The sequence below is a fragment of the Parus major genome, chromosome 3, assembly GCF_001522545.3.
Source record: "Parus major isolate Abel chromosome 3, Parus_major1.1, whole genome shotgun sequence".
Taxonomy (NCBI): domain Eukaryota; kingdom Metazoa; phylum Chordata; class Aves; order Passeriformes; family Paridae; genus Parus; species Parus major.
In genome coordinates, this window is record NC_031770.1 from 19184279 (window position 1) to 19197565 (window position 13287).

The following is a 13287-nucleotide window of genomic DNA, read 5'->3' on the forward strand; positions in this document are numbered from 1 at the left end:
TTTTGATATTTGGAGCAATCATTATTGAAGAAGAACCAAACAAGTGAAAGAAAATTATAGGGGACAGAAATAAAGATACTCAAATGAGCCAGATTTTATATTTGTCATTTGTGGGGATCTCAAGATGGTATCATGGGAGAGATTTTCAAAAATTGCAGTACTGTCTGAATTCAAGCAAATTGTTAATGTTCAAGCCCTCACATATGCCTGCCCTTACTCAGAGCTTCTAAAACCTCTAAGGGCTATGCTTGCACAATGTGCTTCTTTGCATTTTTAGATATGTAGATAGGTAGATAAGTAAACCTACCAGAAACATTTTAAGTCAGTGGAGACACTCTCCCAGCCCAGATGTGGTCAACTACCAGGCTGCTACTGAACATCAAATGAACTTTCCACATACTATCCCTAACAAAGCTATGAATTTTTGAGTTCATGCATGGGAAAATATTGCAGCACTCCTAATTCCCAGCTGGCCACAGATCTGTAACTTTTTCTTTGTTATCCTGACAGAGATGTAAATATGTTATACTCTGAATCAGTGAAAGCACTTTGTCCCTTTTGGTACAATTACACTGGAGAAGGAATCATGCAGTCTCCACTGTAAAAATAAAATGTTGAACAAGAATATGTACAATTGGAAATCTTTCAAACATCTCAAAGATAATTATTAGACTGATTATTATTGGGTGATTTCATCTCAACACATAGGAGCTGTGATAAATTAAATAAGCATATTGATAGTTTTTATGATAAATTAAATATACCATCACTGTTTTAACATTTCTAGAATGTGCTGGTGGTTAAACAAAAATAAAAATTTCAGAGCAATGGGAGCAAGTATTCTTAGTTTTTAACAAGAATCATAACTTATTGTAAATGATCACATCTCACCGTTTGATGATGCATTTGTATAGAGTCATCAAAAACCTTTCCTGATTCTTGGTGTTCAGCAACAGCTGTGAGATATATGACCATGAATAGAAATGAATGAGAGCTAAATCATGTGTTAATCATTGCCAGAAGTAGGTCAGACATAAGCTCTCTCTCGATGCTAACAGACACAGCTGTCTGTCACAGTCATCCTCCTCAACTGTCATTAGATGGCAAGTGACAAACTAACAAGTTGCAGGAGTTGTGGTACCCGGCAATGGAAAGTGGTCTCAGTCACAATTCCTGCCTTCTCATGGGCAGCATGACTTTACACTGAATTCTTTACCACAGAGATCTGGCTTTGAGTCACTGTGCATAAATTAAAAACTATTGCCATTATTGCCTTGCACCAAGCACTCGCTGCCCAGAACTGACCTTTCTCTTCCATTTTCCTCGATAAAGTGAATAAGTGGATAAAATGAAGCTTGGATAAAGTGTTCCCAATATTTCCAATAAATGTCACTAGCTGATCTACATGAGCAGGATGGTTTCTATGGTTCTTCCAGTCACTACTTTCTTTGCTCCTTTGCAACGGCTGTCAAATTTCTACTCTCTTTTCCCTTTGAATTACTTTCCTTTTTCTTTTAATATCAGAAACAGGAGCAGCAAACAAGAGGCTCTATTCTGAATAAGACACATGAACATTTGTGAAACTGTAGCAATGTTTATCCCTATAACAGATCCCTGCAAAAATGTAATGGGAGAGCTGCACAAGTGAGTATGGATATAAATATATACACACACATATAAGTTACTCTAAACCAAACCATAACCCTAGCCCTAACTCCCAGTACATCCCAGGTGCTCAGCATGCTCATTCCCAATCCTCCCAGTTGCCCCAGCATGTTTCCAGTAGCACCCAGTATGATCTCTTTCACTCCCAGTATAACCCAGCTGCCTCCAGTGCACACTCACTATTCCCAGTTGCTCCCAGTAGCACCCAGTATGGTCCCAGTCTCACAAACAAGTGTTTGAGCTCACTTAAAGGATCACCAGCAAGGAGATCAGTAATAACTTGATTTAATATTAAGCGACAGCACGACAGAGTTCATTGGCAAAGGTTTTCTCTGCTACTTATAAGATGGTTTAGGCACTCTGAGAGAAAAAAACAACACAGTCAATCAAAACAGAAATAAACTGAGAACTCGGGTGGGGATGTGTTTAGGTGCATGTGACAAAAGGATAGAAAGGGCAAGGACAAAAAAGAATATAGCCTAAAGGCTTAAAGGCAATCAAAAGTGCTTCAACTTGACTTATAATTTAAATTTAACAGTTTAGCAAAGGAACAACACTAGACAGCATATAACTTAATTTATAACTTAACTTACTTACAGGCCTAACTTAGATAACTAAGGTACTTGAAAAATAAAAGTAATCATCTGGACTAACTAGGATTTAGGATTATTCTTAATTTTAGAAAATATAACATATGTTGATATATTCTGAGTGGGAGTAAGATATAAACATAGTCAGACTAAGAGTTCCATAATTATTATGTTTATGATTATCATTATGTCATACTGTCAAAGGTTTTTTTAGGAAACTGATGGAAGTCAGAAAGCCTCTTCTGTTTCAAATAAATGTCCAGGTTTTGCTTAGGAACCACACAGACTGCTTTAGAATACTCTAGTCACTCTGCTGTCTAGAGCAAAAGATTGATGACAAACCAATTCTCCTTTCATCTGTAGATGACAACACTTGGTGGTGGAGGAGATAGAGGATGTTAAGAGAGAGAGAAATATTGCAAACACAAATATTGTTGTTCCATAGAACATTTTTTATGCCATTATTAGCATACCTAATGTACCTATGATGCAGGGGAAATGGATCCAGTGGGACGATAAAAGAAAAGCTCAAACAAAGAAAACCATGGGGTTTTCATTCCATGGAATGATTCTTAGATGGTACAGAGGAATCTCACCTATCTGATGATTTGAAAAATAGGAAAAATTAAGCCAGGAAATGCCTTCTGAACTAAAGAGAGATCCCTGTCAACAACTCCTTGGTCAGTGCCAAAACACAGGTGACTACTAGGCATGAGTGAGATTATTATTGCTGCAAAATCATAAAGTGTGAGCAGCCCATTTCGTTTTCTTTTTTACATGCTATGCCTATTTCCTCCTCTAACCAGTGATCCACTGGCCCAGATTTGGGCAAAAACACCAATGAGGAAAACCAACAATCCTACTCAGGCAAAAGAAACTACATTAAGGGCACATTCAAACAAAATTTAGCACCTGTTTTGCTTAGGTATGAGTGATCTCAGCTTCTTTCTTTCTCTCTTTCTCTCTTTCCCTCCCTCCCTCCCTCCCCATCTCTTTCTCATCTTTCTTTTCTTTCTTTATTTTCCTTCATTCTCTTTCTCTTTTCTTACTACTGAGTTGCTCAGACTTTATAAACCTGAAGAAAAGTTGATACAAGTTGACAATAGAAAATGATCTGATGGAATCAAGTGAAGCATATGGACAAGGAATCACCACTGTAACATGCTACAAACTTTGAATAAGTGAGAAGGTGACTAAACTTGGTCTCACCTTCTTCTCACAATAGTGCACAAGATATATCTCTCTCAAATTTATAAGCACTTTCCCTTCTTTAAAACTGAATCATTGTGAGCATGTCCAGACTGCAAGTGCCCCTTATTTGTACCATGACATACAGAATGTAAAAGGTTGGGGTTTTGAGATTGTTGAGTATCTTCAGCCAAAACAAGAACATTAATTTTCACTAGACAGAAAAAAATAAATTAAGAAAGAGGGTTCAGTTTGGGATAATTCTGATCTAGTTTGTATGTTAGCTGTTAAAATAATCTAAACTTGCATTTTAGGACATGACCATGTCATGTACAATAGCAACATTAAATGGATTTTTTTTTAAACTAAATGTTATATATATGGAATCTCAAATTTTTTTCTTGAAGTGGCTGAGTGATTTATCTCAACAGATCTCTGCACTTAGGAGTTTTTTTTACTCAAAGATGCTCAAAGGAAGCAGTTTAATGCAAACTCTCAATATGTCACATTTTGGCATTGATTGCTTAATGCAGCAGCTCACAAATGAATTGCTCCACTGCATCCTCTGATCATGAATATGAATCGGAGTACTATAAACTGAACTCAATGTACTGATAAGTGACTGCATCTGATTGTGCCAGCAGCCAGATGATTTTCTCATTAATGAGCTGAACTATTAAAAGATGGAAGAATATGAAGCCAAGCCAGCATTGCCTGAGCCTTTTTGCTGACACATTTCCAGGCCTACCAGAAAGCTTTGTCAACCAGTGAAAGAAAATTAATCCCCAAAAAAATTTTTATGAATGAAGACAAATAAAAGTTTCAAGGCTCAAATTGTGTTTCAGATTACATGGATGTGACTCCCTTGTAGTTGTAGTGTTTCTGTTTTAGAATGGGACAACCCAGATTTTGATATTAAGGAATTATGCCCCTCCTTTGCTTTTCAGTCTCTGCTATTCTGTGCATAAGAACCCATGGGTGCCTGGAAAAGACAGAGAACCTCATTCAACTAAGCAGAACTTCCAAATTCATTAAACCAAGAGCCACAGATTTATGGAAGGCATGTGGCAAACACACCCTTTGCAATAACAGTAAGCTGACTGCTATATCAGAAAAATATCAGAAATATTTTTAATTTGGATATTTTCAGAGCATTATTCAATGTCAACCATTGATGTGTAAAAATCCATTATTGTTTGCAAACATCACCATGATACTTTGCAGTTTATATATGATGCCATCTCAGTTGGAAGCACCTGCAGTACAAGTCCAGAATGAGGCATGTAGACCAGTAGCAGAGCCCATAATATTTCTTGATCTCAGGTCCTATAGAAATGTGACATGTGGTTAACAACAACAAAAAAAATTAAAAATTTTTAAAAAAATTAAAAACAAAAATTAAGAGCATATCTGCAGGCACCACCACTACTATGGCAAATCTGCCTCTAGAGGGCATTGCAAGCTAAATGTTTTCCCTGGCAAGTGTTGATAGCATCTTGGATCAGCCCAGAAGGCAGTTCTTAAATTGCCTAAATTAAGAGATTTTGCTGTGTTTACAACATCAGCTATGTAGCAGTCAAAAAAACTATTAGGCAGAAATATTGAAAGATGTTTAATCCACTGAGCAATAGCAGATAGTTTTGGTAAGAATAGATGTTACCAGACATTTTCTAATATACCTGAAGCTTCTCAGGATGAGACAGGTTGTGAACCAATTTTTGCACATAGCTGTTCCCTTTTAATGACTTTGCCTGCATCTTTCTACGAGCATTGCCATCCCCACAGGTGGTTGAATCCAAAGATCATTGGTCATTAGGAAGGAGGTGCAAAGAGGCTTTGAATGCTTTGCACCTGGCATGTGGGCCATGCACCTGATACAAACTAAATAACATTATAATTTGACTCTCTCAAGATCTATGATCAAATGAGAAATACAAATTTCTCAGCTATAACTGCCATCAAAGTATTATGTTCCAGGCTTTTTGAGTGTAAGACAAAAATATCTAAGTGATACATCATGAGATGCTCTGATAGTGAGCTGTTAGGACGGGCTCTTCCCACTTCAGGTCGTTTTCTAGAGGTCTTTTTAAGCCTCTGCAGACATGCAGTAGGAAAAATCCAAACTCTGTTTTTTATTCTCCTCTCTACATGTGAACGAAATCAGTTCAAATTACAAAAGCTACCTTTCTGCTGCTGAAAAGGAAGGAACATTCTTATCTTGCTGCATGCTGAAGGCCATATTTTGTTGTTACAGACAACAGCAATCAGGTGCTTTGCTAGAGTTTGACTATGGATGTTTTACTATTCACATTTGTTTGACTACAATTAACTGAAATACATTCAATACGTTCTTTTTTTTCCAAGACTGACATTTGTCTATTTCCCTACCATCACAGTGATTCTTTTTGATTTTCAGGTACTGTTGTGAGAGTTCTGCTAAATGTCATAGCCAACAACATTTCTAAGAGAATACAAGTCTTGCAGATTCTTCAAGGTTCAGGAGTCCCTTACAAATTTTCAGAGTTCTCAGCTCATTTCTTGGTTCCTTATTTCCTGGTGCTATTCTGTGTGTTAAGATTTTGTACTTTAAGAATAGATTTTAACAATAAGATAGAAATGTCTTCTCTGAAGCATGTTATAAACCAACAATTTTATTAATAAAGAAAACACAGAATATATAATATGTTAAAAATACAATATACTGGAAAAATATATTAGAAAAAGCAGTTTGGTAATTAAACCAGAAGAATAAACTATATCAGGAAGAAAGTTACACAGGAGTAAAGTAAAACCACTCACACAATCAGTATTTATACTGACAGTTGGTTACACAATGATACCATCAAATTTCTTCCTGTCTTGTTCATTATATTACTGCAGTGAACAGAAACGTAAAAATTTTATCTTTAACTGACTTTAGTTAAAACTCTAAGTTTGCGACATGCAAACATTTCTATTTAAGCAAAATAGTCCCTCTAGAATAATTATCAAGTGGTTTGTGTAAATGTGAGTGCTGAATGTATTTGATGAGAAATAAAAGGGTTCTGGGGTTATACTGTAGCCACACAAAATAATTTGGATGCTATAGGCCCATGAATGACAAATTCTGTTTGAACTCCAGATAAAGAAAATTGGATTCCCTGTGAAATACAATTTGCAAAAGATGCCCAAAATCCAAACCCCACAGGTACTACGTTTGCTACTTTATTAGTTTTGTGGGTGTTTATTTATCTAATAAAGTAAACATACCTGGTTTTGTGTAAGAATGTTTCTGGTTATCTGCTCAGAAATAGAAAAGCTTTGGGTTTTTTATAGTAAGATGAGGAAAGGTGTGTGTGTGTGTGTATCAAACAATTCCAACTGGAAGTGTTGGGTTTAATCTCCCCCTGTGCTCTGGTCCCTCAGCCACGTGCACCACCACCCTGCAGTACAGGCTGTGTGGGAGGCTTTGTTTTGTCCTGGGGTCAGAGATACTGAAAGGAAGAAAGAGAAAGAAAGATTAATCTGATAAAGGCATTGCCATTTCTAATCGGACTGATGGGAAACTGCAGTAGGAAGTTAAAGAGGCAACACAGGGTGAATTACTGTGATGAACTACTTGAAAGCTGAAGCAATCAAATAGATAGCTCTCACATATAAAAATTACTGTGCCATCTTTATTCATCAACAGTTTTGCACAAGTGTCTCATTGAAGTGTTCAGTCCCTTCCAGGGACAACTAAAGCACTCTGATACATTGGATCAGATTAAATCTTACCCAGGAAACTCAGCCACTGGGGTGGCTGCTTCCTGCTTCCCAGACTTAATTTCTCATAACAGAAATAAACTTTTTAACGCTTGAAAATAACAAACTCCAAAAAGTGATACTGGTACAGCTCTTGCAACCTGCTGGAATAGAATTGGAAGGACTTTTACTCTGGTGTGTGGTAGCAGTAAAACCTTTTCACATAGGCTGAGAGATGAAAACCTATAGAAGGGAAATTTGTGACTCTTAGTTCATAGAATCAGAGTGGCTGGCATTGCAAGATACCTTAAAGATCATCCCGTTCCAACCTCCACACCATAAGCAGGCACATCTTCCACTAGACCAGGTTCAGAAAAATATTCATACAAACAGACATTGAGGTTTTCTTCACATTTTTAGAGGCCAGAAGAATCACATTTAAAAAAAACAAACAACTAGTAATAAAAAAGCTTACTACTGAGTAAGAGATGAACAGACATATTTGCTTCAAATATAGTCAAACTATATAAAAAGCAAATATGGTATCATAGAAAATTCAGCATTAAATTCCTGTAAAGATTCTCTCACATGATTTTAAGAACCAGCTTATAATTTGATCTTTAGATATGCTGAGATCTGCCCATGATGCTGAATTCTCTGAGACTTGTGAAGTGGATGGGCTCTGAGGATACTCAATATTTTGTAGGACTGCTTGCTAATGGACAGAGGAAATAAGCATCAGTTTTGTGTCATCAAGTGTGTTCTTCTGACCAAGCATCATACTATTTTGTACTCAAGGCATATGGGATAGGAGTAAATGTGCACGTACTGATAAAGAAAATTAAATAGAATTAGAGAAATTGACCTAGTAATAAAGGTATCTATGTTTTCAGAACTTTACCTTTTCAAAGCTTAAGTTCCTTCACCCACAGAATTACTAACAGGCTTTTAAATAATATTTTCTACGTAAATGCCTATTCTGCACTTCTGAAGTCATGGATCAGTCAAGGATACTAACACTGAAGATGAAGAACAACAGTGATGGACCAGATACATTTATAGTTGTGAGGAAAGAAAAGACAGATAAATTTTACACTATTTTCTTTTTAGTGTTAACCTCACTTACAAACGTAATAAATAAATGTGGTTCCAAGTATTTTATTTGATCACTCTGATTTTGCATCCCAAATTATTTATACTAAACGAAGTACAGCATTTGCAGAAATAATTTCCTTAAGATAATACTTTTTTTAAAAAAATTAATTTTTATAAATCTTGGAAGCCATATTGCCTAAATTTCAAGCAAAATCAATTAAAATTACTTCAGAAAAAGTATACATCACACAAAGAGTATTTTTTGAGACATTCAGTCACCATGCTGCTGTGTATTTGCTGTAATAAATTTATTGACTACTTTTCATAGTCTTATAGTTTGTAGTTTTCAGGACATTTACACTATTTGTCCAGTGCTGGAATAAGTTTTTCCAAACTTTTCGAAGAGAACAATCGATGAAAACATTGTTTCAAAGTCCTAAAGAAAAGAGACAAAAAATGATGTTAGGCTTAAATGGGTTTGCCTTTTTTTTTTTTTTTTTTAAGATATTTTAGAGTTCTAAACGTTGTCTTCTACTTACATTTCGTTACATAAGATAGAATGCAAGTTATGCAAAATAGTGAATATTAAATACACATTTTTACATTAAATTAATATTACCTTGAAGAGGACCAAAAGAATGGATTTAGTTGAAAGCAAATATGTATTTCAAACTCTCAGCAACTATAAGAACTGCAGAAATTTCCTGCTCTAGAAACTACATTTAATAGTCTCTGGTAAATCATAGTATGCAGAGGTTTATTCTCCTCCCTGGCAACCAGGCAGGTTAAAGAAAGCACAATAGCCTTGCTATATTTTAACTTTTCCACTCTGGTTAACACTGAAATAAAAGTATTAAAACAGCTCCAAAAGAAATGGTAATAAAATGGTAATAAAAAATATATATATTAAATAAGTATTAGTGGCAACAAATTGATTAGGAGAAGCAGGGTGATTCCTGAACATGTTTTTTTTCCCAGGTAAAAAAACCTTATCTTGCTTATCACATTCAATTTTTTAAATGCAAATGCTTAAAAATCTAAATTGAATGAGGGAAACACAAGTGAAGCTGTGCCTTAAGGGTGCAATGTCAGTTCAGCCAACAAACAAGAATGTAAATCAACCTAAGTGTTCCAAACCATATTTTGATTTCTCTACTTACTAATAAATACTCATGGTAAATGATTAGCAAGTCCATCATATTTAAGGTCAAGGTTTTAAAGCCTTCTAAACAAAATTATCTTCTTTGAACCTGAAGTACTGAAGATAGTATAAAAATAGAATATACTTGGTTTGTATTAAAATGGTTTTTACTTTTAGACAGTAACATGCCACACATAAATTCTCAGCTTTCTAGGATCTGATTATTCATTTTTAAGAAGTTGGTCTGAATACTTTGTACTGTTTTCTATTGCCAACAAGTATCTCTGGGAAAGTGAATGAAATTGAATCGTCTTCATGGAATGTTTGAGGCCATGAGTGAATGAAAGCAAAAAAGTTTTATCTTTTCAACACATTTCCCAATTTGAAAAGTTTCATTTTCTCTTTAAGATAGAATGAATTTTTTTATTTTTTTTATTTTTTTTTTTTTAATGACATGAAACAGAATTATCATTCCCTGGACAATTTGGACTTGGCTAATTCACAGACCACAGTTCAGCTGTATCTCAGCAGAGCACCTCTGACTTCTAGTAAGCTTCATGCAAACACTTATTGGGCCCACCTGTATTTCATCTGCATTGCACATTGCCAAACTGAGACAGTATCATTTCTTACATCTCATACTTAAATTTGTTTATTACGTTTCCTCCAAAATTCTGATGCATAAATCTTAAAATAATAAGGTAGACAAACATTAAAAATAAAATAATCCATGTGTGCTGTGAAAGTGAGTACTATCCCATTCCTACATGATGCACAAGATTTACTTTTTAATGTTTCTCTATGCCTTGTACTGGCCCATTTCTTATTCAACAGAAACAGCCTATTTGCATATTTTCATATTAAACTTTTAGAATGGCAAAATACTCTAATTTTCAGTGTCTGTTCCAAATCACGAGCACCTTCTTACCACAAGAAAAGTTGTCCATATAATTATTATAATAAATATTATGCTATCTCCAACACAACTGCAAATGGTTTTCTTCTAAAGTGACGCTAGTTATATTTAATTCAGTAAATTAACCAGAATAATTCTGTTCATGGGAACGGAAAAATCAACAAACCAGCTCTAGTTGCTGAGAAAGCAAGCAGATAATCCAGCAATAATTTAGGATTAAGCAGTAATTCAGAGCAGAACATGGTATCCATTGTTTTTAAACAGGAAGTACTTTAATTAACATGCAGGACAGTTACATACAGCTTAAGAAATCATGAACAGTTTGACAAGTGGTGAACCTTGAGTGAGACAGGGAAACCAGTGAAACCTGTGCACTCCCCATATCAGGATAACATCAGGAATGGGAAGGCTGAGCATTGCAGAGATCTTCATTTGCTGGAGCAGACGGCTTTTGCTATTAGGATTCCTGGCCAAACAAAAACAATTGGCTGCCAAAATTAGCTCCTTGGGACGATTTAGGAGCCTTTGAAGTGAACAGTGTTTTTGAGTTGGAACTAAGCCCAGGTCCAGCTTCAAACTCAAATCAAAATGACAAAGAGGAAATTTTTTGTGCCACACACCCCCTCAGTGTAAGATTACTTTGGTTTGGCAGCTGTACTGTTTATCTTGTTATTTAAAACTATTCCACTAGATACTCACAACTGAGCATTTAAACAACTGGCTCTGATTATGACGACAGCAGTTATGTTTGACCACATTTAGGAAACATTACAGAGTCTGATGGATAAATAAAAGCATGCTGGCTTTAGAGTTACATGAATTAAAGAAATTTAGAATGTACACTAGGTAAAAATTGCATAGCATGCATGTAAAATATAAATATCTTTTTGGGAAACAGATCTTGTTTCTATTTTTTCTGTACTTGAAGATAAAGATTTTAATTGGATTCCAACAGAGAGATAAAGTAAGGCCTGAAAACACCACCTGGCCTTGAAAGATCTACCTCACAGAATAAAGAGAAAGGAATTGGAAGCCAGGTTCTCATATCCATCTAACATGATGGTGAAATGACCACTCAAAACATGCAGGGAACACAGTGATGCACTCCTCATTGATTCTGATAGGAATCATCTTGAATTTAAGCTGTTTGTTACATAGCATAGAAGTTATGAAGTTATGTAAATAATCCTTCTGAAGAACATAGGTTGCGAGTGGAGAAAAACGGGCTTCTTCAAAATTATTTTCACCATCAGTTACTCTCTATTGGTAGTTGGAATGAATAGATTTACAAATATGAATTCACACATATTGGTGAGATTGACCTTATAGTTTTGCACTCTCAAGACCACAGGAGCAAGGAGCTGAGATTTATGGAATTTTTCCACAATGCATTCTTAAATCATGCCATATAATTCTCAGCATCAGAGATCTGTAATTCTCAGCAATGAGACCTACTTTGAAATTCCCGAAGTTAATGTAACACTTCCTTTTTAAACTTGTCCAGCTTTGACTCCTTTCACTCTAGAAAATTGTAAGTGATTCAAGTTCAACTGACAGAGCTTAACAAGACCTATGGATCATTTCAATATATTTGGCTACTTGAGCTTGTGAGCTCATCAGTTCAAAACAATGGAGTCAAAAAAGGTGGCATAAAGCCACCAAAGATTTGTCTCAATCAGCACTCTGATGTCATAGATTAGACTTGCCAAATGGTTACATAGTCTATATCTGGAATGTTATTAAAGCAAATTCCAAAGACATTTTTCATCTGACGATGCAGTCTTACATAAAAACAGATCACGTACAAACACTGGCAAATGAACAAGACCTTGTAGACCTTCATATTGGTTTGGAGGCCTTTGAAAATGACTCCTGTGATATTCTAGAAACAAACTTGTACTAACAATATTTCTTTCCAAGCAATTTTGAGAGTACTGCACGATATCCCGTAATGTAAAAATGCAGTTCAAAATGAGATAGGAATTACAATTGAGTATCTTGGAAATTTAATGAAGTAGAAAGTCAGCTGCCTCAGACCAAAGCAAGAACAGACAAACAGCAGTAGTGTATCTACTCTCAGATTTTAAGGCCAGAGAGCACTATTATTACCATTCATTCTCAGCTCCTGCATACACACTTCAGGTAATTGCATATATCAAATCTCTCAAGTCCATAATAATTATGAAACTGTTAAGCATGTGATAAACCTGGAACAATAAACATGCAATAAACTCACATTATCTGATTTACAGGATACAAGAGTCTTTCCTTTCTCTGTAATGACAAAAGTTGGGGTTCCTGAATAAGTACAGATTAGGTTGCATGAATTGAGATTAAAGTTGTGTTAGGTTGTACAAATATAGATTTCCTTCATGGGTTAGTAGAAGCAGTATGTGCAGAAGTTTCAAATAAAAATTGTATAATGAAAAGTATATACTGAAATGCAAAGCATTCCATCAATTGCAGATATTCAGGGCAGTGAGTCCTCTTCTGAGTCAATGAAAAAATACTAAAGACAGTGTATAAAAGTATTATGTCAACCATGACACCATGTGCTGTGTAAAAGGAGAACCAATCCATGAAAAGTTTGCATCTCAGAAAAACTTTTGCAGTACTGGAATTGTAGCTGTTGCTCCAATAGAGACATTAGGCCTCTTCTATTCTTCTCTTTATAAAACACCTATTCTGAATTAATAAAATTAATTAACAGTAAATTCTGTTAGTTATTAATGGCAGAAGGAATAAGGAAAAATTGGCACAGCTGCTGGAATCATAATTCTATCTTCATGCTACTGAGTAGTAAAACCAGGAAACAATACTTTGAAACCAGTATCCACAGATACACACCAAGACCTTAGAGGGCACAGTGGGAAATTCTGCAGAAATTTCCCTGTAGGAGGTATAAGCTAAGCCACTGAGCACTGTAGCTTTCCTACAAAGCCAGGAGACATCCCATGTGCACAACTCCT

The 13287-nt window shown here is 35.4% G+C and overlaps 1 protein-coding gene across 1 annotated transcript in view; it reads right to left on the reverse strand.

Moving 5' to 3' along the window:
* Positions 1 to 6074: 6074 nt before the first annotated feature.
* Positions 6075 to 13287, reverse strand: part of SPATA17 (spermatogenesis associated 17) — an 88153-nt gene continuing 80940 nt past the window's right edge. Inside the window, exon 10 of the mRNA XM_015622284.2 lies at positions 6075 to 8697. Coding sequence (XP_015477770.1) covers positions 8617 to 8697 — 81 coding nt within the window. The 3' untranslated portion in view covers positions 6075 to 8616. The remainder of the gene's footprint in view (positions 8698 to 13287) is intronic.